The sequence below is a fragment of the Lagenorhynchus albirostris genome, chromosome 2, assembly GCF_949774975.1.
Source record: "Lagenorhynchus albirostris chromosome 2, mLagAlb1.1, whole genome shotgun sequence".
NCBI lineage: Eukaryota > Metazoa > Chordata > Mammalia > Artiodactyla > Delphinidae > Lagenorhynchus > Lagenorhynchus albirostris.
In genome coordinates, this window is record NC_083096.1 from 18,688,176 (window position 1) to 18,715,992 (window position 27,817).

Below are 27,817 nucleotides of genomic sequence, written 5' to 3' on the forward strand. Positions count from 1 at the left end.
CCTTCGCTGGGTTCTGGGCCTGAAATTCACCTCCACTCCCAGTACCCTGTGAGGTAAAAGTGTTCACTTAGCTATATCCCTGGGTGAAGTTTGGAAATGATGAAATTGAAAAATCATGCTCACTTTAAAGTTAACCGTTAAAGTAGAGAAGCAACTTTCTTCCTGTTAAATTTCCGAAGAGAAATTAGGGAGGGAAGTAAACAAAATTTAGTGCCCCTGAGCTGCCCTTTCTGTGGAGCACGTGGAGCTCAAGTCCTGGCTGTTCTGTGCTGTGTTGCTGTTCACTCTGTGCCCCCAACCCACTGCCCCGCCACTGCTTCCCCTCTGCCCGCCCCCACCATGGTGCACATCACCACCAGTCAACCTTTCTTCTGGGGAAGCTAGATTCATTCAAGTCCCTTCTTCCTCCAGCTCATTCCTGGAAGAGGCCAGATCACTGAAGAGCCCTAACGACTGAAGCAGCACTGAGCTCTGTACTCTGAACTCAGTTCCTGGATTTCACAGGAGTGGGGAGGAAGGACGTACCTGGGGCGGGAGGAGAAAAGGTAGGACAGATATACTCTGTTTAGGCCTAAATATTTATGGTGGGGAACAATGTCCAAGGACAGATCTTTGCTCAGTACTGAAAGGCCCTGAGATGTGTTGCCATCTGGGGAAAGAGGATTTACTGTCCTTTGGAAACTGACCCTTCTGTGGTGTGAGACACCCTCTATGTGCATGGATGATTTTGATGAGGTCTTGTACCATCCTGGCCCGTGTGCTGAGCTGAGCCTGAGAGCAACTCTCTCCTTGGCCAAAACTTACTCAAGCTCCTCTGAGCCCTCTTCTCGACTGGGCCTCCACCTTGCCTATCGCCTTGTCAGACCTGCCTAGCTCAGTTTTAACAAGAATCCTGCTAAGCCCAGTTTTTGAGAGAATCCCTACCTTTGATGTCTCCGCTTAGTAATTTTTCAGCCACTCCCTCCCTCCCTGTGCTCCTTGGCTATAGATCCCCAGATGTCTTTGTTGTATTCAGAGTTGTATTCAATAGTTTTCTTTTTCTAATTGACATATAACATTGTATTAGTTTAAGGGGCACAACGTAGTGATTTGATATGTATACATATAAATGAAATGATATTTGTATATATAAATGAAATGATATGTGTGTGTATTAATGAAGTCAGAATAAGTTTAGTGAACATCCATCACCTCATATAGTTACAATATTTTTTCTTGTGATGAGAACTTTTAAGATCTAATATCTTAGCAATTTTTAAATATACAATACAGTATTGATATGTATAATCACCATGCTGTACATTACATCCCCAGGACTTATTTTTCTTATAACTGGAAGTTTGTACTTATTGACCACCTTTACCCATTTCGCACATCCCACCCCTATGTCTGGCAACCACCAATCTGTTCTCTGTGTCTATGAGCTTGGTTTTTTAGATTCCAATTATAAGTGAAATCATACTGTATTTGTCTTTCTCTGTCTGACATATTTCACTTAGTATAATGCATTCGAAGTCCGTCCATATTGTCACAAATGGCAGGATTTCCTTGTTTTTATGCTTGAATAATATCCCATTGTGTATATATACACCACAACGTCTTTCTCCATTCATCAGTCTATGGACAGTTAGGTTGTTTACATGTCTTAGTGATTGTAAATAATGCTGCAGTGAACCTGGGGGTGTAGATGTCTTTTCACGATAGTGATTTTGTTTCTTTCGGATGTATACCCAGAAGTGGAATTGCTGGATCATTTGGTAGTTCTATTTAAAAAATTTTTAGGAACCTCCATATTTTTTCTCAAAGTGACTGCACCAATTTATGTTCTCACCAACAGTGCGCAAGGGTTCCCTTTCCTTCACTTTCTCCCCAAAACTTATCTCTTGCTTTTACACTCATAGCCTCTTTAACAGGTGTAAGTGATATCTCATTGTGGTTTGATTTGCATTTCCCTGATGATTAGTGATGTTGAGCATCTTTTCATGTACCTGTTGGCCATCTGTATGTCTTCTTTGAAAAAATGTCTATTTAGTTCCTCTGCCCATTTTAAAAATTGGCTTTTTTCTTTTTGCTGTTGAGTTGTATGTGTTCTTTATATATTTTGAATATTAACCCCTCATCAGATATATGATTTGAAAATATTTTCCCTCATTATATGGGTTGCCTTTTCATTTTGTTAATCATTTCCTTTGCTGCACAGAAGCTTTTTAGTTTGATGTAATCCCACTTATGTATTTTTGCTTTCATTGCCCTTGCTTTTGGTGTTAAATCTAAAAATCATTGTCAAGACAGATGTCAAGGAGCTTACTTCTCATGTTTTCTTCTAGGAGTTTTATGGTTTCAGGTTTTATTCAAGTTTTTAATCTATTTTGAATTGATTTTTGTGTATGGTGTAAGATAGGGTGGGAAGAGAAGTTTCAGTTTCATACTTTTCCTAACACAATTTATTGAAAAGACTATCCTATCCATTCCGCATTGTTTATACTTGGCTCCTTTGTTGAAATTAATTGACCAGATATGTGTGAGTTTATTTCTGGGCTCTCAGTTGAGCAATTCCATTGATCTATGTGTCTGTTTTTATGCCAACTCTATACTATATTAATTACTATAGCTTTGTAATATAGTTTGAAATCAGGAAGTGTGATGTGTCCAGGTTTGTTCTTCTTTCTCAAGGTTGCTTTGGTTCTTCGGGGTCTATTGTGGCTCCATGCAAATTTTAGGATTGTTTTTTCTATTTCTGTGAAAAATGCCATTGGAATTTTGTTAGGGATTCCATTGAATCTGCAGATTGCTTTAGGTAGCGTGGTTATTTTAACAATATTAATTCTTCCGATCCATGAGCACACACCATCTTTCCATTTATTTGTGTCTTCTTCAACGTGTTTTAGTTTTCAAAGTACAAATCTTTCACCTCTTTGGTTAAATTAACTTCTAGGTATTTTACTCTTTTTGGTAAGTTATAAATAGGATTGTTTTCTTAATTTCTCTGATAGTTCATTGTTAATGTATAGATATGCAACTGATTTTTGTATATTGAGTTCGTGACCTGCAACTTAACTGATTCATTTATTAATTATAACAGGTTTTTTTTTTTTTTCCCTGTGTGGAATCTTTAGGGTTTTCTAAGGCAGCTGGACACTGGGAAGGCCACGTGGTGCCCGCCCGCTCCTATCTCCAGGAAAGGGATCTGCCCACTGCCTGATTTCTAATTTCAAAATTATGTTTTCCCCTGCAAACATTTTTTGTTTATTTTAGGTTAAATAAACGACCCACTGATAAATGGAATATTTATAAAAGGTATGGAATGTTTATAAATGGCATATTTCTTGCCATATCAATAAACAAAGGATGTCACAGTCATCAACGATTGCAACTCTCCAACGTGAACCTGTGAGCCCTGAGGAAACTCAGGGCTGAAGAGGATCCCTGCCATCTAGCAGCCATCAGACTGCAGTCATTCCCTGCCGTGAGCCCTAGGAAACTCAGGATGTAAAAATACAGGATCCTGGCCCAGATAGCTGAGGTGCATATCAAAGGAATGATTTCAGTGAGCCTGGTCTCCTGCATCTGCCCATACATAAAAAAGGGGTAAATTCCTTAACTTGAGATAACCGGTTTTCTTTAATTAACAATCATCTTATGACATTCCACACTACCTGCCCTTTGTTGCCAAACACCTATGTATCCTTGGCTGCCCCCTCGCCTCCTCTGAGCAGTTTCCAGAGTTATCTGAACCTCTGTCTCCCGGGCTGCAGTCCTCATTTTGCTCCAAATAAAACTTAACTTGCAACTTTCACCTTGTGCATTTTTTTTAAGTCAATGCCACAAATACGTAAATAAGCAAACTGGTCACTTGTAGCGATCCTGGGGGAGGGTACGTCGCCGAGTGGCCAGCAGGCGGCGGAAGTGGAGGCGGCGGTGGGCAGTAGACCGCGTAGCAGCAGAGACACCACCTCCCGCCCGCAGCGCCCCAAGGGCCAACCTCAGGAGCAGGACACGGTACTCCGGCCGGAAAGAGACTCAGGAACCGCCTTCCCCTCGGGCTCCCGGTTAAGCGCGGCACCTCCGCCAGCAGTCCTCGGCGGCGGCCGCGCTCCTGCCTGGCTTGCTTGGCGTCTCGGCTGGGCCCCGCTGGAGTTCCCGGCGCGCCCGCGATCGCTGGGTCATGGGCGCCGCCGGCTCTTCCGCGCTGGCCCGCCTGGGCCTCCCCGCGCCGCAACCCCGGCCCCGCTGGCTCGGGGTCGCCGCGCTGGGACTGGCCGCGGTGGCGCTGGGGGCCGTGGCCTGGCGCCGCGCGCGGCCCAGGCGACGCCGGCGGCTGCAGCAGGTGGGCACCGTGGCAGAGCTCTGGATCTACCCCGTCAAGTCCTGCAAGGGGGTGTCGGTGAAGGCGGCGGAGTGCACGGCCCTGGGGCTGCGCAGCGGTCACCTGCGGGACAGGTAGGGCTGAGCCCGGGAGCGGGGGAGGCCTGCGGAGTCCTTCCCTTACAAAGAAAGTGGGAGCTGGCTGGGGTCGGGGGAGCGGCAAGGAAGAAGAGGAAAGGGGGCCGTCACCTCCCAACCGCAGACCCAGGGTCCCGATCTGCCTTCCTGCGATGGCTTGCGCCCCAGAGGAGGTCCCCAGGTGTCAGCAGGTGCGCAAGCAAACTGACTCAACTCCGTCTAGCGGAAGGGGCGAGCTTCACAGGATTGGTCCTCGCCACTTTACTTTTACTGTCTCTTGAGAACTTGGGGAAAGTTGGAGCCACGGATGCAAACCCTCTAAGAGCTCACCAAGGTGGAGCACATAATCGTAATAACGATTAAAGTTTCAGATTCTTGCAGCTTAAAAAGTGCTATTACATACTTTATTTTCCCTAATTCTCTCATGCACCCTTTTATGGATCAAGAAACTGAGGTTCAGAGCCACACAGCAGTGGCATCGGGACTCTTGTTTTCTTTAGCACACTGGTGCTTTGTAAATAGGGCTTTTATTCATGCCCTACCTGGGTAGTCTCGACCTGTGTGAATTCCTAGAGTTCTGCGAAGATCTCAAAGGCCCAGAGCAAGCAGCTTCGTCCTATTCTGGGTCTGGCCTTGGCCTCAGTGTAAGGCTGCACTTCAGACTCCCTCCCAGACCAGCCCTCAGTTTCTGTAGGTAACACACAGTACTGATGAGGGTTGTAACTTTTCCCCTTTCCAGTTCCCCAGACAGAGGGCAATTCGTGACACGGTGGAATGGTGAGCTGTTTTTGTCATCATACTATCAAAACGTGTGATGGAGAGAAGCGAACAAAAGCTTGCAGTCCTAGGTGGTAATTGACTCAATGTGACAAGTGCCAGGGAGCACAGAGGAAGGAACAAGAGAAACTGGGGTGGTCAGGAAGGACTTCATAGCTGGAGCTGAAAATGTGGTATATACACACTTTGGAATATTATTCACCCACAAAAAGAAATTCTAATACATGCTGCAGCACAGACAAATCTTGAAAATGTTATGTTAAGTGAAATAAGCCAGACACAAAAGGACAAACATTATATAGTTCCAATTATATGAAATACCTAGAACAGGCAAATTCATAGAGATAGAAAGCAGATTAGAGGTTGCCAGGGGCTGGGGAGAGAGGGGAATGGAATGGATAGTTATTGCTTCATGGGTTCAGAGTTTCTGTTTGTGATGACGAAAATGTTTTGGAAACACATAGTGGTGATGGTTGCAAAACACTATGAAAGTATTTAATGCCACTGAATTGTACACTTAAAAATGGTTAAAGTCGTATTTTTTTCACGTCCATTCTCTGTTGTTGGAAATTTGGGTTGTTTCTACTTTTCGGCATCGTGCAGAAGGTTGCTGTGAATATTGGCGCCCAAGTATCTGTTGGAGTCCCTGCTTTCAGTTCTTCTGGGTGTGTACCTAAGAGTATGCCAAGTATTTTATGTTGTGTATATCTTACCGCACTAAAAAAATTAAAAAGAAAAAGAAAGGCTGACATGTGTGAGGGCACAGGTGGTAAGACTGGCTGGGAGGGTAGCTGGGTGATGAAGGGCCTTGCCTGCCTTGCTGAAGAGTTAGAGTTTTATTCTGAAAGCAGGAACCACAGGGCGGCGGTGGTGGGTTGCGGTTTGCAGAAGGGGGTGACATGATCAGATGTGTATTTTAGAAATATCAGACTACCATTATTACTAGGAAGGATTAGCAGAAAGAATATTCGCGTGCTAGTACCAAGGATGTGGGACATCCTGTATCCAGGATGAAGGGTTGGTCAGAGGGAATGCCTTTGGGAAAGGGCTTACACTAACTTTATTTTTCTAGCATAGCTGAACAACTCAACCACGATGACCCGCCGGAGGTGATGATCTGAAGTATCTGCCATATTTTTTTCTTATGTCTCTGGATTCCCAAAGCACAAGCTCACTCCTATCACTGTAATCATTCCATTCAGTGTGAATGGAAATGACCAACATGTCAGTTTAGCTTCCTCAGTAGCTGAAAGGTCCCCTATACAAACCCATCATTTTTTTTTTTTACTGGAAACAGTCCTTTCTATTGCTTTTATTTCTCCATTTATCTTTGTTTTGGGAAGTACCTCTAGACCTTGAGTACTGGGCCAAAAAATATTGTCCATATTAACAATAGGCCTTTTGGCAAATTGCAGGAGTCAGAGCTCTGAATACTGAAACGTTCATTTTTTTTTTAAGTTGCGGGTGGATTTGGCAAAGTGTAAGTGGCATTGTTTGCTGTTCAGCTTGACTCCACCCTCTGAGAACAATACAGCAACATCTTGTTATTTCCACCAGCAGGAGTGCCTCCTCGTGCCAGGCACCATGCCTCCTCGTCTTTCTCCGAGATAGATTCCTATCATCTCCTTAGGGCATGTTTATGAAAGTGACCAGACTTTCTGGCAATTGAGATGGACGTATAATTAGCTTCTTTGATTTCTGTTCCATCAAGGAGCTCAAAATATTCTGCAGATATTTTGTCCGACACACGAGTGATTATTAAACACTTTGAAATTAACTGACAGGTTCAGTCTTGCTGGGCTGATGAGCTGATGTTTAGGACAGGCAGATGGACTGACACACACACACATACACACACGCACACAAACTCACACACACCAGGCTTACAGCAAGGAAATCAAAGATGACAGTGCATCACTGAAACTCCCCCAGAGACTGACTGCCTGTCATGGTGGGCCATGCATAACTTGTATTCTGAAAATGGCAGGTTTTGGCTTGTAATCAACAAGGAGGGGAATATGGTTACTGCTCGACAGGAACCCCGCCTGGTCCTGATTTCCCTGACCTGTGAGGGTGACACCCTGACCCTCAGTGCAGCCTACACGAAGGACCTGCGGCTGCCCATCAAGACACCCACCACAAATGCAGTGCACAAGTGCAGGTAAGGAAAGGATAGCTCTTAATCCTTGCGTGAGCATTTATTCCTGCAGTTTTGGGAAAATGGGAAATATGGCGGAAATCTGGAGAAACACTGTCAATAATTAACCATTGACTGCAAATGTACCATATGTAGGGTCAAGTCCTCCACATCGTGAGGATCTAAAAGACGGTGGAAAAGGGGAGCAGCTTCAGAAATGTGTGTTGATGTGGGGCAGAGAAACATAAAAGACTTATGTAGAAAACTATGGGATCAAAAGCATATTGACATGTCAACAAGAGAAAAATAACACCACCAGAGGATAAAGGACAAAAATGGGGTTGGAGTGAGTGGGGAGAGGGTCCTGGAAGAGGTGAGGTTAGATCAGTGTATTACCCTAGGATCATCTCTGTGTTGCCTGGAAAGACTGGGAATCTTCCAAAGCTGAGTTATGGCGGGAGTTGCCAATGGCTCTATGACCCGTGATATTTAGCTCTAATGAAAGGAAGTTCCAAAATAGGAAAGACCAGCCGCAACCAGAAGAGTGTTCTGACCTGCAGATGCCCAGGGTTCCCTGTAATCGTGAGCGTGGAGATTCAGCCAGGAGACTGCTCTGTACAGAGTGTCTTTCCTCAACATCAGAAGGCCCTCAAGGAAGCAATTATTCCAGGAAACTAGCTCTGCTTTTAAGAAATCATGCCTAGAGTTCATTTTTTTAATCGTATTATGAGAAAGTTAAAATATGGTCTAGTTATACTCTTGTTACAGTTTCTGCATTTTGAATGAAAATGCCACGTGAATGCTTAATTAGTCCACAGCCTATCATAGAAAATCACATCACATCAAAAAATGTAGTTACTTGAACAATGTCTAAAGACCCCCAAAAGTTCGTAAAATGCAGAACTAATATGATTTCTGTAATATCAGAATTTTAAACATAATAATATGTTTTCATTTTAATTTGATGGTTTTTCTGATTATAAAATACATATTCATTGTTGAGAAATTGGAAAATACCAAAAAAGGGAAGAAAACAAAACCCATCAGAGATAACTATGATTCATATTTTGACATATTTTCTTTCTGTCTCTATGGCTAATACTTTAAAAACCAAATTGAAATAGTACCAATCTTGAATATGGTTTATATACTTAAGGGTACGTTGAGTATTTTTTCAGATTGTTAAAAACGTGGGTGTCCTCGAATGCATTTTAGCACATCCCATGTTTATACATTTGGATCGTTTTCAGTTTCTTCCAGGTATGAGGAAGAATGTGATGGGTAACTTGGCATAAATCTCTGTTCATATCTCTTATTATTTCCTTCGGGAAAAAAATTTTAGCAGTGGTTTTGCCAGCGATAAGAGTATGGCTCCTGTAGACTTTTGATATATGTTGCTCAATTGCTTTGCAGAATGGTTATACCGGCTATAGATTCACCAGCAGTTTATAAACATATCTGTTTCATCTCATTCTGACCATTATGTTCACAAGTATTTTGCCATTTTTGTGTTAAAGACGGTCATTTCTTATTGATTTAATTTGCATTCATCATTGTCTGAGGCAAACTTTTTAATAGGCCTACTGCAGTTTGTATTGCACGTTTCTCCATATTCTGGTTCCTGTTTGTCTGCCGCGGTTATGTTACCAAACGCAAGGCTGTGTGCCCGATGCACAGTGAGGCCAAGCGATACCAAAACGTCGGAGTTTGGAGCAGAAAAAGCTTTACTGCAGGGCCATGCAAGGAGATGGGTGGCTTATGCCTTAAAAAGCCCTGGACTCTCTGAAAGCTTTCAGCAAAGCCCCTTTCTAGGAGAGGTGAGGGAGGGCGTGGTTAGTTGTTGCAGACTTCTTGGGGTCACATCCTTTGGTCTTGAGGTCAGGTCACAGTCAGGTCATGATGTTCCTATAAACCTCCACCAAAACAAACGTTAACAAATACCAATCAGAAACGTGAACGGGAGAGACTGAAGCCGGTAGAAGCTTTTACCTTAATGGCAGTGTCCATATACTCCAGTTGCTGAGGCCTCCATGGAGACGGCTGCGACCCTGAGGTCCAAGCCTGGCCCTGACGGCGGGGGGCCGTGGCGAGGGCTCTGGAGCTCTGCAGGACACAGCCCTCAGCCTGTCCCCTGTGCCCTCAGCTCACCCACCCGGAGGCTCTAGGGCTTGGAGGGCTCCGGGGAAAAGGAGCCCTCCGCCTCCCATCACACTCCCTGCCCCAGGACCGCTCAGTGTCAGCCCCCATCCCCGAGGCCGGGCGCTAACAGCTGCACGCCCGCTCTGTCCCTATTTCACGAGGGTGGCGCCTGCAGCCCTCACTGCCAGCAGCACCAGGGCCTCAGGCCTTCCACGGCCCGCCTGCTGGCTCCTGGGGAAGGAGTGGCAGTGACGGGACGTGGCGTCGGGCTGACCGCGGGCGGCTACTCAAACCTGCTGGCCCGGCCCGCTGAGCATGCCTGGCCCCTATTACAGTTGGATATGTACGCATACTTTCTTGTGGTTAAAATTTTTAAAATTTAATTACTGGTTCACTCGGAATTATGTGGAAACTTTTTTCATGGTCCCATACAGGCTTTTGGTCCATGCCCCAGACTACACAAGGTCACGTTTGGAAATTGCAGAATCAGAAAGCTTAGATTAGGGTAAAGATGCCAAGAGCCCTTGGGACTCAGGTTTCCTTTCCCAAACTATTAGAACTAATAAATGAATTCAGCAAGGTTGCAGGATACAATATTAACATACAGAAATCTGTTATGTTTATCAAGTAGATAAGAAACAAGGATTTACTGTAGAGCAGAGGGAATTATATCCAATATCTTATAATAACTTGGAATATGATCTGCAAAAGTACTGAATCGCTATGCTATATACCCGAAACGAACACAATATTGTAAATCAACTATACTTCAAAAAAAAGTGGGGGGGGCGGGGAACAAGGCTTGAAACTGCGTCTTCATTTTGGGCTTCCACATGGTTCAGAGGCAGGGCCAGGCTGAAATGACGTCTCCTGATAATGAAGGACTTACAGCGACATCATAGCCTGGTGCAGCCTTTTGGATATGTGTAGGACATGGTAGGGTGTCCAGATCTACAAATGCCTGTTCTTTGCCCCCAACCCCTGCAGAGTGCAGGGCCTGGAGATCGAGGGCAGGGACTGCGGTGAGGCCGCGGCCCATTGGATAACAAACTTCCTGAAGACGCAGCCGTACCGCCTGGTGCACTTTGAACCTCACATGCAACCGAGAAATTCTCACCAGATCGAAGACCCGTTTCGACCCGCAGACCAGGTCAGAGGAGCATCCCTTGGCTTTGGCCTTTGGTGTGTCCTATAGAAGACAGGCTTCCTTGGATGGGGGAGAGCAGGGCGGCATGTCTGCTGAGCTCGGCTCTGTCACTTTGCCATTACTTCTGTCACAAGCAATTGCAAAAAGTAAGCCTCTTCCACTAGGAGCAGCATCTGTGTTTCTTGATTTACGGGACCCTTGCATTTTTGCCTGAGAGCAAAAATTCCTATTCACAGAAACCTTCCAGTGGCAACGCAGCTTCAAAACTGTTCTAGGTCAGTATCTTTCCCACTCCATTCTGTAATCGCATGTGGAGTCCAACCTCTTTACACTGTGATTGCAAGGGTGTGGCAGCTCACAGTTGGGCCGATGAGTGTGGGTGTGGAGATCCACAGATTTAAAATGACCAGACTGGCCCTTAAAGAAATAAGGCTGTAAGAATTCATCATGAGAGTAAAACATACAATGCTATGTAGCGCCATTGCCACGGCCATGCTGAACATTGATTTGCAGGTTGTGTGAAAAATAAGTATCTGTGGAATCAGTGAATACTTTTGATCACACCAAATGAGGCCATCAAACCTTAACAAAATAAACGTGTGAGAGTTTGGAGGATGAGAAAGGGACAGCGCTAAGATTCTGAGACCATGTTCTCTTCACTCCATCATGTAATTCCTGGTATCTGCAAGGCTATTTAAAGCTTCTGAATCGCTGTGACTTTTCTGTAAATAGAACTAGAGAAATACTTAGAAAGATTGTGTGGGGAGGTGGGGCGGGGGAGGGGTGGAAGGTTCCAGGAATCAGACCCATGTGACCTCTGAGAAATGCCTCTGTGTGCCTCACACTATAACAGCTCCTATTTTCTCATCAGATCCCGTACTCAGACGCCAGCCCCTTCCTGATCCTTTCTGAGGCATCGTTGGCAGACCTCAACTCCAGGCTAGAGAAGAAAGTTAAGGCAACTAACTTCCGGCCCAATATCATAATTTCAGGGTGTGGTGTCTATGCAGAGGTAACGCTACACCTTTCTTGCCCCTTTCCTTGGATTTAACTTTTTTTTTTTAAAGGTATGAGAGTCTTTGATGTTGGATTAAATTATTCAGAAGGATGCATTCTGCATTGGCTCCGTATTATGCAATGATTCAAGTTTGCAATTTCTTGAGCATCTGATCAGTACAGACTTCTGTGTGGAGGATACAAATATAAATGAGGCAGAGATGCTGGCGTCAAGGGGCAGTTCAGGGTCTGAGACTTCTAAGGAGAATTCCAAGCAGGCAGGTTCATTCTGAGCCAAGTGTACTTAGCATAGAATACATGATCTGTGTGGGCCACAGAGCAGGATGTGGAAGGTGGCCTTCCTGTGTAGTCGAGGGCTCCCTTGGGAAGACAGTCATTTACAGCAGGGCTGCTGTGGGTGGATGCTGTCCCCAAGCTGAGACGGCACTGCCCTAAAACTCTTCCAGTGCCACCTTCGACCTGAGATGGCTCAGCCGAGGGCTGCCCCACGGCAAGAACCCAGACTGTACCACAGCCCACAGGAGCTCTGGGCATTCTAGGGGCCGGGCGTGGGGTCAGGACACCTGGATCTGAATCCCCCTGCTTCAATAAGTGGCCGTCTGACCCTGGATAAGTCCTGGAACTTTCTGAGACCTCTGCTTCTTGCGTTTATCAACTGTGAGTAATTTCAGCTGACGCCTCCCCCCAAAAGCACCAGGATGTAGAAAGTGCCCAGAGAGGTGGGCAGTGGTTTCATTGCTATAATCAAAGTAAAGAAGCTTCGTTCAGGCCATCGATCCCTCCCTGACTGTGGCCCCCTTTAAGCTTCCTCCCTTCCTGGCTTTGGTCTTTGTATCACGGTTCACATGGAAGACACTTCCTACCCCACCCTCTGAGATGGGCAGATGAAGATGGGATAAGTTAAGTTAAGAGGGGACGGCCCAGAGTAGGACCCCAGATTCAGGAGGTTTCTTTGAACTGACTCTTGTCCTAGAAGGCTTTCTCTCTGATTCTGAGTGTTCCCTAATTGGGATTCTTTCATATTTTAAGTTGGATGTTAATACAACGCTTCAGCTGGGCTAGCCTCATTTATTGGAATAATGTTTCACGCATCACACAATGGGTTAGTGCCCCTGTGTACTATGAATAGACCTGTGAATAGACCTGTAGGAAAACCGGTCTAGGAGCTTCTCAGAAGGAGTTCACAGTCCAGGTGATTAGAATGTGAACAGGTAGTTACAGCCAGGTAAGACAGGCCAGGAAGGTGGTGAGCTGAGGGTGATAGGTAACCGGCCACCCCACTTTTTTAACACAGACAGGAGAGGGGGGCGACTGGGCAGTATGGGCTCAGGCTCATAAAAAATGGAAATTTATTTCTCACAGTTCTGGAGGCTGGAAAGTCCAAGATCAAGGCACCTGCAGATTTGTGCAGGTGTCTGGTGAGGACTTGCTTCCTGGTTCATAGACGGCTGTCTTCACTCTGTGACCTCATGTGGTGGAAGGGACAAGGGAGTTGCCTGGAGTCCCGTTTTTTTTTTTTTTTAAGATTTTTTTTGATGTGGACCATTTTAAAAGTCTTTATTGAATTTGTTACAATATTGCTTCTGTTTTATGTTTTGGTTTTTTGGCTGCGAGGCATGTGGGATCTTAGCTCCCTGACCAGGGATCGAAACCACACCCCCTGCATTGCAAGGCAAAGTATTAACCACTGGACTACCAGGGAAGTCCCCTGGAGCCCCTTTTATAAGGACACTAATTCCATTCACAAGGGTACCACCCCCATGACCTCATCACCTCCCAAAGGCCCCCTTCTCCAAATACCACCACACTGGGGATTAGGTTTCAACATATGAAGGTTGGGAGGACACAAACCCTCAGTCTGTAGCAATCTGTGTCTCTACTCATGCCCTGGTCTGTGTTTTTCAAAACCTTCTCCACACTGAGGACCCCTTGACTAACATCTTTACACCAGAACTCTCCCTCTGCCTTCTCTGTATTTCCACTGGGGTATCTCGTCTCAGATTCAGGATGTCCAACACCGAAGGCTGAATTTCCACTCCCAAGTCTGCTCTGCCCAGCCTTGCACATCTCAGTGTATGGCGGCTCTGCCTTCTAGCTGCTCAGGCCCCAAAGTGGGAACCACTCTGTGTTCTCCTCTTCCTTCACCTCTCACATTCAAATAATCAACAAATCTCGGTGGCTCTGTCCTCTTGCCATGCTCCTCCACTTCCTCTCTGGGCCAAGTCACCACCCTCTCTCCTGTGGTTTGTTGCAATAGCCTCTCTTCACTGGTCTATCCTTGACTGACCCCCACCACCATACAAGGTCTATTCTCATCACAGCTAAGGTCAAAGTCATCTGTAAATGTAACTCACATCATGTCTTCCTTCTACTCAAAACTCTGTCTGTGTTCTCCATCTCTCTTCAAGTCAAAAATGGGATCCTTATAATTGCTGTCAAGGCCCTGTGTGATGCCACACCCTGCTAGTTCCAGAGCTTTACTTCCTGTCACTCTTCCCTTCTTTGTCTCTCTGCTGCTTCCTTCCCCGGGACCTTTGCTCTTACTGGTGCCTCTGTCTGGCATGTCCTCCCTCAGGTATCTGCATGGTTCACTCCCTTACCTCTTTCACTTCCCTGTTGAGGTCTTCTCTCCCCTTCAGTGAGGCCTTCCCTGATCACCGTGTACCCTGCTTGGCCTGCATGCCCTAGTCCCCCCCGGCACACGTCCCCACCTGATACACCGTGTTTACTGGGGGATTTTGTTGTCTGTTTCCCCTACACATGCTTTCTGAGGACAGAACTTGACCATTGTTGTTCTCCCAGCTCCTAGAAAAACACCCAGCGTGAATTCTTTGCTAAGTGAATGAATGAGCCTAGGTTGGCCAGGTGACGCAGAAGGAAGAAACACCGAGGGAGGGGGCACACGAGCAGGGCTGCACTGGCATGGAGATAACTGCTGTCTTTTACAGCATCGGCACTCAGGGAGGGGCGTTGAGAGCCAAGGTCCTCGGTGTCAAGGGGTATCGCCTTCGGAGGGAGGGTCTGGAAAGGATTTTAAGCAAGAGAGTGGCAAAAACCAACTTGCACTGTGCGCATCCGCCTGCGGCCGGGATCTGGAGACGATTAGGGCAGGTGGTGCCAGGTGCAGTGGGCGAAGCAGACTGGCCAGAGGCTGAGGACCTGCGCGGAGGCTTCTGGGAAGTGAACCCCCTCCTCATCTCAGAACCTGCCTCTCGTGATCGTGGTCCTTCTCTGCATCCCTTCACACCCATCATCTGCTCTCCTCACCCTCACTTCTCAGACCTTCACTTCAGCCCGAGGCTGCCCTTCTCCCCTCCCTCCTTCAGAGACCTTTTCCTGGTCATCATTGCCCTCCCCTTGGACCGATAGGTACTGCTTCTGGAACTTTCCCTCCCTGGCTGCACTGCTCTTGTGCCTTTGCTGTTTCTCCTCCCCCTACTCCTCACTCAGGTAGGGGCTTCCAAAATTTCTGGCCTCGACCCTTCTCTTTCTCTACCTTCCCTTGGTAATGACACCCTCTCCTGCAGCTTCACCATCTGTCACCCTTATGTGGGTCCTTCCCAAGTATCCAACCGTGGACTCCCCCTTGCAGTGCTGGGCTGACATTTCTGACTGTCTGCTGGGAGTTTTCATATGTTCTGTGGACCTAGCAAACTTGTCCTCATAAGCTCCGCAAACTCCCTCTCTTCACTTCACAGCTTCTATCCTGGCAACCGTATTCCTTCTTTCACCCTGGCTTAGAGCTTGTAAGTCACCCCTGACTCTTTCTTCTCCCATGTTCCCCTCATCCCCAGCCCCATCTGCTCCCTTTCTGTTCGCAGCCGCCAGCTAGATCACCTTTGTTGTCTCAAGTCTGGACCGCTGAGCGGTCCTGGATGTAGTCACAGCTGAGCCTCTCAGCGCCAGAGTGATCTCTTCTCCTCTAAAAGTTTGTGACAGTCAGTGTGGCTGCCTTGCTTAAAAGCCTTCAGTGGCTCCCCAGTTCTCAAAAGTCCCAAACTGCCCACTCTACGATTCTGCTCCCTCCATAATCTTGCCACACTTTGCTTTCCCAGCCTTTACTTCCATAAAAGCTCCAAGCTACAGACTGGACTGAGAACTATATAAGGACTGTATTCTCTTATCTCCTGCTCACCCCAGGTCTTGCCTCTCACCCCACTTAGAAACTCCTGGCCTTCTTTAAAAGCCCAGATGAAAAGCCACCTCCCCTGAGAGATCTGTTCTGATTGCCAGACCTGGAAGAGCTGCTTCTCTTTTCCAAAGCCACCCTGTGCTGTGTCTGTGCCTCACCATATCCAGCTTCTCCTGTTTCAATTTCTTATCACCTCAAGATAACATGTTCTGGAGGAAGATTTTCATGGGTGCTTCTCTAACGTTTAATACGGTTCTGGGCCCGTAGTGTGCATTCAACATGTAAATAGTTTTCTCCTTTTCCGCCAGTTTACCAAAGAGATACTTTCCTGATGGTGGAATTTTTAACTTATTTACCTGTGACGCAATCCCCAACAGTTTTTATTGCCCATAAAAGGGGTTCTGTAAATATTTCTTTAATTAATAATAAATTAATTTCCTAACCAGAACCTTCATTTCTCTCCTTTCGGATCTTTTGTGTTTTTTTTGTGACCACAGTGCCTCCTGGTGGAGAAATGTACACAGAGCAGGCTGGGTTGCTCTAATCCGAGGTGCCCAGCTTTTTGGACCGTTGTGAAACATGCAGTGAAGAGACTCATTTTATGATTAAAAAACCAAAAACAAAACCCTGAAATACACGTATCAAGAATAATACACACTGTCAGAGTTAAAATTCTGGGCCTGGAACTTTCTCTCTGGCTTGTGATCAACAAAGGACTGGGCAGGTTTGTTTTAACTCATGGATTCCTGTCTTTGGCTCTCAGGCACCTTCTCTGTGAGCATAAGAAGGTCAGGACCACAATCAAATGTCCTTCCTTCTTGTTACTGCCTGGAGTCCCCTCACCCTTCTTTTGTGCCTCTCAAAGTCTCCACCCTGGAAGACTCAATTCAGATCCTACCTTTACCTTAAAACCTCCCCTGCCCAGAGCAGCCAGCCAGCCACCGGCTCCATGCTTGTCTGCAAAGTTCAACCAGCACACAGGGTGCTGTCTTGTAAAGTTTTTCTCAATTTTTCTGAAACTTTTAAAAGGAATATTGACCATTCACTTTTCGTGTGTGTATGTTCTATCTCCCCTTCTGGATCTGAGGGACACAGTCCATTGATGCGATTTGTCCTGAAAAGTAAGCACCAGTGACCCAGGCCGTAGACAAATGCCCCAGGAGGTTCCTGGGCTGGAGAGCTTTGGGAATGCTCCCGTGGAGATGCAAAGGGAAGTAAAGCTACTGGCCTGCTCTGGATTTGTTCCTATCTGGCCAGGGGAGCTACAAGGTAAACAGACACAATGATTAAGGACATTAATCCAGCTTAGGCCAGCATGAAGGGATCTGATACAACCTAGAGTAATCCCCCCTCTCCATACCCTCTCCTCTCTTTCACCCGCTCCCTCCGTCAGCCCCACCCTGGCCTTCCACAGCACCTCCAGTCAAGTGGGGTCAGTCAGGGAGGCTTCCTGAAGGAGATGAGTTTCAATTCCAGCTTTACAAGTGAGAGGAGAGGGAGCATTTCATTTCAGGGGAAAGAACCAACAGATTAAAGGCAGAGGGAGGGAGCAGCGAGGCGTGATGTACAGTTGGCCATCTTCGATGGAAGTGGCTTCATCAGCTGTTGAACCACGTGAAGTCCCTACACGGGTGGGTCAGGGCTGGGGATCCGAAGTGCTCACACGAGTTATGTGCTTTGTCTGCAGGACTCATGGAATGAGCTTCTTATTGGTGATGTGGAACTGAAAAGGGTGATGGCTTGCTCCAGGTGAGGTGCACACACTGCTGCCCAGGAGACGGCGGGGAGGGTGAAGATCGTCTGCCTTGTCCCGTGTATGATGCCCTGTGTGTGTGTCCAGGTGCATTTTAACCACGGTGGACCCGGACACGGGCGTCATGAGCAGGAAGGAGCCTCTGGAGACCCTGAAGAGGTGAGACTAAGTGATTTAACATCTCTGCGAGGAAGCAGGGGAAACACCACGCAGGGGTATTCTTGAAGTGGAAGAGGGTCCTGGTGACTGGATAACTTGGGAAACATTCTTGGGTGCTTTGGTCCCCAGAATGCCTGCTTGGACAACTAATTTTATTTTTCATTTAGAATTCGTGATCCGAACACACCAATTACAATGCAACAACAAAACATGGTTTAGATGTTTTGGCAAACTTTATTATGGACTGAGTATTTGGTGACATCACAAATTCATTAGGTGTGATAGGGGCTTTCTGGTGCTATAAGAAATGCCTATAGGCTTCCCTGGTGGCGCAGTGGTTGAGAGTCCGCCTGCCGATGTAGGGAACGCGGGTTCGTGCCCCCGTCCGGGAAGATCCCACATGCCGCGGAGCGGCTGGGCCCGTGAGCCATGGCCGCTGAGCCTGCATGTCCGGCGCCTGTGCTCCGCAACGGGAGAGGCCACAACAGTGAGGCCCGTGTACTGCAAAAAAAAAAAAAAAAAAGAAATGCCTATGTGTTTTAAGAGAAGCATGTTGAAGTATGTAGGAGTGAAGTGATGTGATATCTGGGGTGTGCTGTCTATTATTTTAGCAAAAGAACACGTGGAAAAATGTGTCACATCTTGATAAATAGAATCTGGGTGATAATTATGTGGGGATTCATTGCACCATTTTTTCTACTTTTATGTTTATGTTAAAATTTTCATGATAGCAATTTTTTTTTTTTTGGCCGTGCCGCATGGCATGAGGGATCTTAGTTCCCCAACCAGGGATCGAACCAGAGGCCCCTGCGGTGGAAGCGCAGAGTCTTAACCACTGGACTGCCAGGGAAGTCCCATAACAAATTTTTAATGAAAGACAATGACAGACAATAAGTTTAAATTGCATGGAGTGATATTTAAGATAAGATTCATTTTAAAAAGCTGATTACAAATTAACATATATAGTATTGACTTTTTTGTTTATTTGATTTTCCTTTTTAAAGTATATAAATGTGCCTGAGTAGCTAAAAGCCTGGCAGGCTGTAAACTGAAGCATTCATGGCTCTTTGGGTAATGAAATTATGGAGAAAATATATACTCTGGTATGTAGCCTCTAAACTTTCTATAATCAACCTGCAGTACTTCTGCTAAAACAACAATTCATGATTCACACACTTCTGTGCTGTTATCTGCCCAATCTACGGCCAGGATGTTGCTGAAACCCTGAAATGCTCGTCTTCACTGGTCCCTTCCATGTTGAATGCAGGATCACAGGTGGGGCGTCAGGTCTCATCTCTGCAGCCCCTGAGACCCTCGGCTTTGACCCTGACATGCGTCCTCGGGGTATCACTTGCAGGGGGGAGGGGGAAGGCGGGGAGGATGGTGGTCCCTGCTTTAGGCAAAACCCTGGAAGACTTGAGGAAAGAATGCAGTGGAAGTTTGGTCATCTGACATCAAAGCCCTCATGAAAGAGCACATTAAGGGCTGGCTATGCTTGGGCTTGTGTGACCCAACTTGTTCCCCTGGAATGGGAGTCTCTTTCGTTCCATCTCTCATCAAGCTCATGGTCCTCTTTGAACCAACAATCTAGTCTCCTTGGATCAGCACCCACCCCTCTCTGCTGATCCTGCTGTCCCAGAAGCTACTATTCTGGCCCCCTCCCTGGCAGGCTGAAGCCTGGGACAAGGGGCTCTGTCCCAAACAGCACGTTGCCTCCAAGCATGAAGCCGGCACCTGTGGTCCATGGAGACCAGTGTCGTGCATCAAGGCCAGGCTACAGCGAGGTAAATAGCTGGCCTTCCAGGGGCCAGGCCACGTGGCAGAGAGAGGGAGGTCAGGAACAGTCTCAAACAAGGTGGGTTGGAAGGAGGTTGGGAGGGGAGGTACAGAGAGGAATTCTTGATGTGAAGGGCAAATGGCTGCTTTTAACTGAGACCCCACCATGGGTTGTGGATTTGTGGGAATATTCAAAGAAGGGGCTACAGACCAGCTTAAGGTAAATCCCATCCTTCTGAGGGATGTTGTGTATCTCTCAACACCCAAAACAACATCAATTTTCTGTAAAAAGTTAATACGATGGAACACTTAAGATTTGTACATTTCACTCCGTGTAAATTTTATCCCCTCCCCACAAAGTTAAGAAATTTTAACCCTAGGAAATGATTTCCCAGCTGAACTGTTCAGAGGTGAAATTTACTGAAGTCTGCAACTTACTTGGAAATGGGAAAAAAAATTACGATGGACGGATGGATGGATAAATACGTGATAAAGGAAATATAGTAAAATGTTATATGTAGGGTCCAAATGGTTGGTAATTGGATGGTCTCTTTAAAATTCTTTGAACTTGTTTGCCTGTTTGAGGATGGTCCCAATAAAATGTTGGGGAAGAGTTTACTAGATGTGGTGGGACATTCCAGAGCAGAGTGGTTCTGAGAACCCACAGCGATGGACTAGCGATTCCTCAGAATGTGCTGGCTCACTCACCACGAGAACAAATCAGAGTTTGGTCTTCCCACTTTCCTGTGCCCGCGGAGGAGCTACACGGAGGACGGAGGCAGGGTGGACCCGGGAAGGCGTCCTGTCGTGGGTGTTGGGAGCCCTGGTTCTACCAGGTGATCCGCAGGCCCCCCTCTGGCTCAGGCCCTGGTGGACAGGCCTCGATGGTTCTGTGTGCAAACCAGACAGGTGATTTGGGGAATTGACCGTCATCCTTTTTTTTAAAAAAAATTTATTTATTTGATTTACTTGGCTGTGCCAGGCCTTCGTTGCGGCCCGTGGGATCTTCGTTGCCGCGTGCGGGATCTTTTTAGTTGTGGCATGTGGGATGTAGTTCCCAGGACAGGGATGGAACCCGGCCCCCTGCATTGGGAGCACAGAACCCTAACCACTGGACCACCAAGTCCCCGTCATCCTTTTTTCTTTTTACACCTTGTTCTTTCTCTCTTCCCAACCCTGTGCTTGGAGTCTCGCACCTTTCCCTCTGGAGTCACAAAGTGCCTGGGTTTGGGCCAGTCCTCTGAATCTTCAGTGCCTCCCCCCAGCCCATCGGGAGCCCTGTGTTTCTAGAAGGAGGGAAATTGAGCCCAACGCAGAGCCAGGGCAGGCAGGCAGGGTCTCCGGAAGCGGCACAGCCCTCCTGGTCCCCTGCAGGCTCTCAGGAACCATCCCAGCCTAATTTCTCCTAATGCCCCAGGAGATGGGTGCCAGCCTAGGTGTCTTCCCCTGTATCTTACTGAGATGTAAATTGCCATAGATGCAGTAATTTATGTTCTCCCCAGGACAGACGGCCATAAATCGGGAAGAGAAAGGCCCCGGCTGCCTGACATAAATCATGGAAGCGAAGCAAAGTGGTGTCGGGAGCAACCTCTCCGCTCTCCGGCTCTCCGGCAGGATGCTGGGAGCCGCACTGCCTTCTCTCCTCCTGGGTCCCCCATACCCAGGGCTGTGCTGCTTCGGGAATACAAGTTCTCAGCAGGGAGACCAGTGCTGAATAGCTATGGGCCTCAGGCCCAGCGGGGCCTTTGTCTGGGAGATACAGCCTGAAGCACGGTGGAGGCTGGTCTGCTGGTTTGAAAATATGAAGAGGGAATTATTCTTTTCTTTCTGAAGGGAGAGTGGCTCCCACACTGATCCCACAGGAGTGCTGGGGGTCTATCGCCGTTGCTTTCAGTAGAAAGAATAAAGCTCCTGTGTTCTGTGGATGCACTAGTTTTGTTGGATGCAGGAACACTTGGACAGTAAGGGCGTTTGCTGCTCTCCGCTTGTGTTAGGCTGTGCTGTGCCGAGCTAAAGACAGAAGGATTTCGTGGTAGTGATGCCCTGGAAGGAGACAACCGCCCCCCAGCCAATCTGGCTCTGTCACCTCCCAGTAACTGTGTGACATTGGCAAGTCAGCTACGCTCTTGTTGCTTCAGTTTCTTTATTTGTAAAAGCTGGGCTAATGATACATCTCCTGGTTCACACTCCCCCTTGATCCGAATAAAGCAATAAATATTGTTTTTCTAATAGATGGTAAAATACATAACGACCGTCTAGGCTATGGTTATCGATTGTCTCAGCTTATGAACTTGACACCTTCTGAGAGAGGGAAAATCCTGGAGACACTTCTTTCCATTTTCTGAGGCTGCGTTAAATGCAACGCAGCCCAACCTGCTCAGCCTTTGTCTCCTCCTCTCCGTGGTGTCTTCACGGTGCTGTTTTATTCCTGATCTGGCCGTATACATAGCAGGTTGGGAGGTCCCAGAAGTGGCCTGTGCCCCTCGGTGGGGACCCGGCGGTGATCAGAGACCCTGCCTGCAAGTCAGGGTCTGGGCATTGACCAGTAAATGAGTAAACCAAGCAGCCCTCACCGGTGCACAGCACTTTATAGGTAACAGTTTCCACTCACACCGGGCCCTTAAGGATGGAGACCTCTGTTTAAGGTAAACAGAACGTCTTGTGTCTCCCATTAGAGTCAGTCGTTTGCTTCATGTTTATTGAAAGAGAAAATGCACCAGGAAAGGCGTTTTTAAATGGCTTTGTAATTTATTAATCCCATCGTCATCAACAACAATATATATATATTTGGAGAAAATAAATCATAGGCGATCCGTGTATGAGGTAATGCCGTGTTTTCCGTCTCTTGAGCAAGGCTGGGTGTGCCCGTGAATTCACAGACCGCTGACAATACCGTCTCAGCCCCACAAGGGGTCGCCGTTGATCTCGTTTGTAGAGTCTCCCCGGTAGCCCTGCAGGGACGGTGTCAGCAGGGGCGCAGGTGGAACGGAGCTGAGGCGGCTGGCAGGACAAGCCGGTAACCTCGCCCCTGCGACTGTCACCTGCGTTTGTCCCTGCCCCCCCCTCCCACCGAGCAGGTTAAGGTCCTGGGCTGGGAGGGGCGACGGCTTCTGTGGGTCCTCGGCTCCTAAGTTACCTGCCGGAGGAGTAAGTGTGTGCCTGTGTGGTTGATGGGAAGGGGCAGGGGAAACCCGCGCGTGGCCGAATGTTCGTGTAGGAGAATAAATATTAACCCCCTCAGCTCTTCTCAGGCCTGCGCGTGTATTCAGGAGGTATAAGGAGGACCAGGGATCACATCCCTGGTGGGAAAAGTCCTGACTCTGGAGTGAGTCAGACCTCAGTTCTGGCCCCAGCCTGACCACTTAGATCTGTGATCTTGGCCAAGTCCGTCACTCCTATGCGAGACCCCTGTAAAGTGGGGACGATACGCATTCCCACATAGACTTGTTGGAAGGATTAAGGGATAATCTGTGTGATGTACTTCATAAAGTGTCAATGTATGATGCCCAGAACTCCAACTCTCAGTTCCCTGAGATAATCAGAGCCTCAGGCTACGGAGCGTGCAACAAGGAGAAATCCCAAGCCATAAAAGTAGCCGATCTGCCCGGATCCTGAAGAAGTCACCCTCCAACGGACACAGATCCCCAGATGTCCTTGGTATTGCATGCTGACAGAGGAGAGGCAGGCTAGGAGAGGCGCCTGCTTCCCAGAGTCCAAGGTCATGGCAGAGACCTGGCTACGGGACTGGCTGGATCAGTGGTTCATGGTTCCCATCCATTTGTTGATGTCTCCATTTGTTCATCCAACCTTCTTTGGAGTGGCTACAACGTACCAGGTGCTGTACCAGGCTGTAGGCATATAGCAATGAGCAAAACCAACATGGTGCCTGCAGCTGGGGAGGAGCTGAGGGTCTGCAGAAAGAAGCTCTAGATTTGACCCTCTGCATTTTCTCATTAGCCACTTCTGATTTGAAGAACAAAAGTAAGACTGATTTGTTGCAATAGTTTATTTTTTTTTCTCAAGGCACAGCAGAATGAAACAAAAATGCTTTCCATCACAATGTTTTAAATATAAAAGTGATGTAAAATTGGAGTTAGCCTTTGTTATAAAGCAGAAACTGACACACCATTGTAAAGCAATTATACTCCAATAAAGATGTTAAAAAAAATGGAGTTAGCTTAAATGAGAAACAGAAGGAAAACATTCTCCTGGTGGAGGTGGGGTGAGGGAAAATCTTGCCGTGTCATTCACACGCATCTCATGTACACTCTTCCTGGGGATTCTTGCGTTTTCTGGCTGACAAAGATATGATTCTACTTCTAACAGGATTTTACTCACCAACACATTCATCTGTTCAACAAATGATTGTGGGTCACCAGTGACATACAGTGCCCAGCACTGGGTGTGAGTAGTACAAGGGAGTTAGTCACATTCCCTGCTCTCTACGGACTCTCTGTCTTGTACAGTAGAGCAGGTAGACACATGCCCTGACACTGTAGGACACGGCATGTGAGGGGCAAGGGGCAAGCAGAGAAAATTGAGGTTGGGGAAACCGCTCCTGGCTGGGGGACCCTGGGCTTCCTTCCTAGCAGAGGTGGCATTTGATTTGGACCTTGAAGAAAAGGTAGAATTCTACTGCTTGGCTAATGGAGGGAGGGGATCCCACAGAGGAACCCCCGAGCCAGGAAAATGCAAAGCAAGGTGAAAGGACATTGAGGAATCCAACAGAGCACTGCAGAAGTGCACAGAAAGGGCAGAGGTTTTGAGAAAGCTGGCTGGGGCCAGGTCAAGAGCCTTGCATGCCAGGCCGAAGACTTGGAATGTTATTCCTCAGGCACTGGGGATCCATTGAAAGTTTCTGAGCCTCGGGAGTGATAAGACCAGAGCAAAATTAAGAAAGTAACGTAGGGTAGTGTTAAGAGTGAATTGAAAGTGGAAGAGGGGAGAATGAGGAAAATTGGTTGGTTAACAAGTTATTATAGGGACTTCCCAGGTTCGATCCCTGGCCGGGGAACTAAGATCCCACATGCTGTGCGGTGTGGCCAAAAAAAAAAAAAAGAAGGTATTATAGTCATCTGAGGATGCTTGAAGGGAGATTATGACAGTGGGAGAAAAAGTGAGCACATTCAAAAGATGTGGTACAGGAAGAACCTCAGGATGTGGCAGCTATGGACAAGCTGTGGAAAGTGAGGGAAAAGGTATAAAGGATGACTCAGGGCTCTGAGCCTGATGGACTGGTAGGATGATAGACATGGAGAGATACCAAGGAAAAAGGGAAGTGATAAAGTATGTCTGAGCATCTCGAGTCCCTAATCTCTTAATGCTGAAAACGGGAACATTCCAAGGAGAAAAGAGGTGGGAATATGGCCATTGGTTATGCTTTGGTAGTTTGTGCATTGGGCGGGCAGTTTACTGTACAACCCCAGGAGGCGCTGTTCTATTAGTCGGGGTGGGAACAGTGCTCGCTGGAGCTGGGCAGCCCGCTGGCCTTTGTGGGTAGATCCTTCAGCGAGAAGAAATCACATGCTGTTTGAGCTCTTGCTTCTGGCTGGCTGTGACTTATGGTGTTCTGTCTCCTGTTGCAGTTATCGCCTGTGTGACCCTTCTGAGCGAAAGTTATATGGAAAATCACCTCTCTTTGGACAGTATTTTGTTCTGGAAAACCCAGGGACCATCCAAGTGGGAGACCCTGTGTACCTGCTCGGCCAGGAATAGGAATCATATGTCCTGGAATAGCAGATGTCTTTAAAAAACGTCCTCAAATATGCCAACACTTGAAGCACTGTATTTTGGACCTGACACCTCGGCATTTTCTTTAGCTCTGTGATCACCAAGTTTTTCGTCTTTTGGACTCTTCCTTGTGTCTCAGTGCTTCCCGCATCCCAGTGCACAAAGTGAAGAAAGAGAGTTTTGATAACTTAATAGGACTTCAGTAAGTCACTTAAATGACAAGGCAGGATTCTAAAAATCGCTTGTATAACTGTGATTGTGGAATCATTCTTTCTTCTTCTTCTCCATTCACCTACCCAGAGGGCTAACTTCCATCATCTCATTGCTATTCTTTAGGGAAAGAGGAGAGAAGAGAAAGAGTAAGAGTGGGGGAGTGAGCAGAATGTTCTGGAATCTTTTAGTACCCCATGCCCACAGCATGCAATGGAAATTAAATAGCTCTCCAAATAAGGCTGGACTGTCACTTCACTTTTCTCCTCAAGCCCTAGACAAGCTTTTAAAAGGGCATAAGGAGCCTGACCTTCAGGAAACACTTAGGATGTTCATTTTCCATAGATCATCTCAGACAGTGTCCATGAGGATTTGATGGACCTTCATAGCATGCAGTACCTCTGGGCTGTAGGACAGCAGAGATGTCAGGGTAGAAAATCAACTCATGAGAGCAGCGTTGCAGTCAGACTCTGATATGTAATATGTGGAAAGCAAGACCAAAACTTCCTTGCCTTGAAACGGAGTATCAAATATATCCCACTGGTGAGCCCAGACTTTTCCCAGTACATGAGAGTGAACAGTAGCACTAAGTAGGGGAAACACCCTTGCCTGATGTGGTCTGAGATGCTGTTTGATGTTGCCCAGGGAAACCATGGTGCCCGTCTTAAGAGCAAAAAGAAATAGTCTGGAAAGGACATAATGCCACCTAGTGGCATTGAATGACAGCTCAGCCTTTCTCAGCTTTTCAGCTGTTGGAAAGAGGGAAACTTGTGGATGGGTTTTAGTTTTCTAGCCTAGAAAAATTTTTTGAAAGAAAGTGGGGTACCTTCCAGGTACTCTCTGTTTCTCTGCTGTGGGCATTTGGTTCTAAAAGCATGGCTGTGCTGTCACGGGTCCTTCTGGATCTCGCTGGTCCCATCAACTCAAGACTGGTTACTCCTCCTCAAAATCAGGGTGAAAAAGTTCTGAAGTCCATGGATGAGAAGAAACGTGATTGTGTGATTTGAAATAAATGGCTTTATTTTAGGTTTTGAATAAAACCTTTCAAAGGTGAAAAAGAAAACATATGCCAATTCACTTAAAAACCCATATCTGATTTTTCTCCTGATCAGATTATATAACTCTAAGATCTGAGGAAGTATATCTTTCGTTGCCATTTTGCCCTTTGACTGTATTAGGAAGCTAAGTCATGAAAAATGTGTTTCAAAACTGTAAATAAATGGAAGCTACTTTGACTAGTTTCAGATTGTACTCACTTCTTGGCAGGAAGTCAGACTTTGAAAGCTGACCGATGTGAATGGGCAAAACCAATCACCCTGTCACCTGACACACACACAGAGCATCCTCCGGAGAATGCCTGTCTTTGAAGGGCTGTCAGGTAAACATGCTTTTTACCAAAAGCTGTGCATGTTTCACTTTGGTTTTATAAAAGAGGTTAGTAATCATTGGAACCAAGCCTAGCTCTGAGGTAAAGTTACAAGGTAACAGGTGCACATATGTAGTCTGGTTGGTGAATGTATCGCAATTTGTTTTTCACACACTTGGCGTGAAGTGCAATTAGAATAATTAATCAGTTAACCTTGGCCCATCACCTTCCCCAGTAGATCCACTTTATGCTGAAACTACAGATAGGTTAAGGCAAAAATAAGAGTTCAGCAAGTGGCATTACTAATGGGACCCCGTGAACCCATGGCAGAATGCACACAGGATTTAGGAAACCACGTGAATGTCGGTTCTCTGAGAGCAGCCAACAGTTAGGCACTGATGGGAAACTCAAGGTTGGTTCGGTGAATATCCTGAGATATTTATAACCAGTGGCAAGCTGAATGCCTTCGACCTGAACTTCTAACCCCTGTCAATAGTAACAGCCACTTCCCCAGGGACTCAATCTGTTTCAAAGGCCACACACTCACGCAGACCCTGTCCTTCCGTGTACTGCAGGGGAGTCCTCCAGTGGAAAGGGGCTCTAACCCTAACACCTCCCTCATTTGTCTGGAGTCTCCTTCTGCTACTCAGAGTGTGAGGAAGATTCCAGTTTAAAGACAGAGGTTCCAATGACCTCTAGAATCTCGGGGTAGTTGCCAAGCTTTCTGTCAGTGAGATTTAAAAGCCATTTACTTGTGTTTATTTTATATTTAATGAGTTGGTTAATGCCAAAGGCAGGGCTGATGTCTGGTTTACTTTGGATACTGAACCTCTGCACACACTTCCACTTGAAATATCAGGTCGGGAATGTAGACCATCGCAGACCCTCAGAAAGGTCTCCTTATAGCTGCAGACGATGGACATTCAGGGTCAGGCCAAAACATCCACCGTCGTCGTGCGTTTCATTCTGGGTGGCAACGTCTTGGTGCAGTCACGGCAGACAGTTACAAACCCACAGCTGGAGATCTTGCA

At 46.9% G+C, this 27,817-nt stretch overlaps 1 protein-coding gene across 2 annotated transcripts in view; it reads left to right on the top strand.

The window, feature by feature from the left end:
- The first annotated feature begins 3,975 nt into the window (after positions 1-3,975).
- The window catches only part of MTARC1 (mitochondrial amidoxime reducing component 1), a 32,128-nt gene continuing 8,286 nt past the window's right edge, over positions 3,976-27,817 (top strand). The window contains exons 1-7 of one of the 2 annotated variants that reach the window (XM_060127233.1): positions 3,976-4,440; positions 7,208-7,381; positions 10,484-10,646; positions 11,515-11,655; positions 17,480-17,541; positions 17,633-17,704; positions 25,066-26,655. In XM_060127233.1, the coding sequence (XP_059983216.1) occupies positions 4,166-4,440; positions 7,208-7,381; positions 10,484-10,646; positions 11,515-11,655; positions 17,480-17,541; positions 17,633-17,704; positions 25,066-25,195 (1,017 nt within the window). In that variant the 5' untranslated portion in view covers positions 3,976-4,165 and the 3' untranslated portion in view covers positions 25,196-26,655. Of the gene's footprint in view, positions 4,441-7,207; positions 7,382-10,483; positions 10,647-11,514; positions 11,656-17,479; positions 17,542-17,632; positions 17,705-25,065; positions 26,656-27,817 lie in introns of those variants that run through there. The other variant, XM_060127239.1, reaches the window with a different exon arrangement.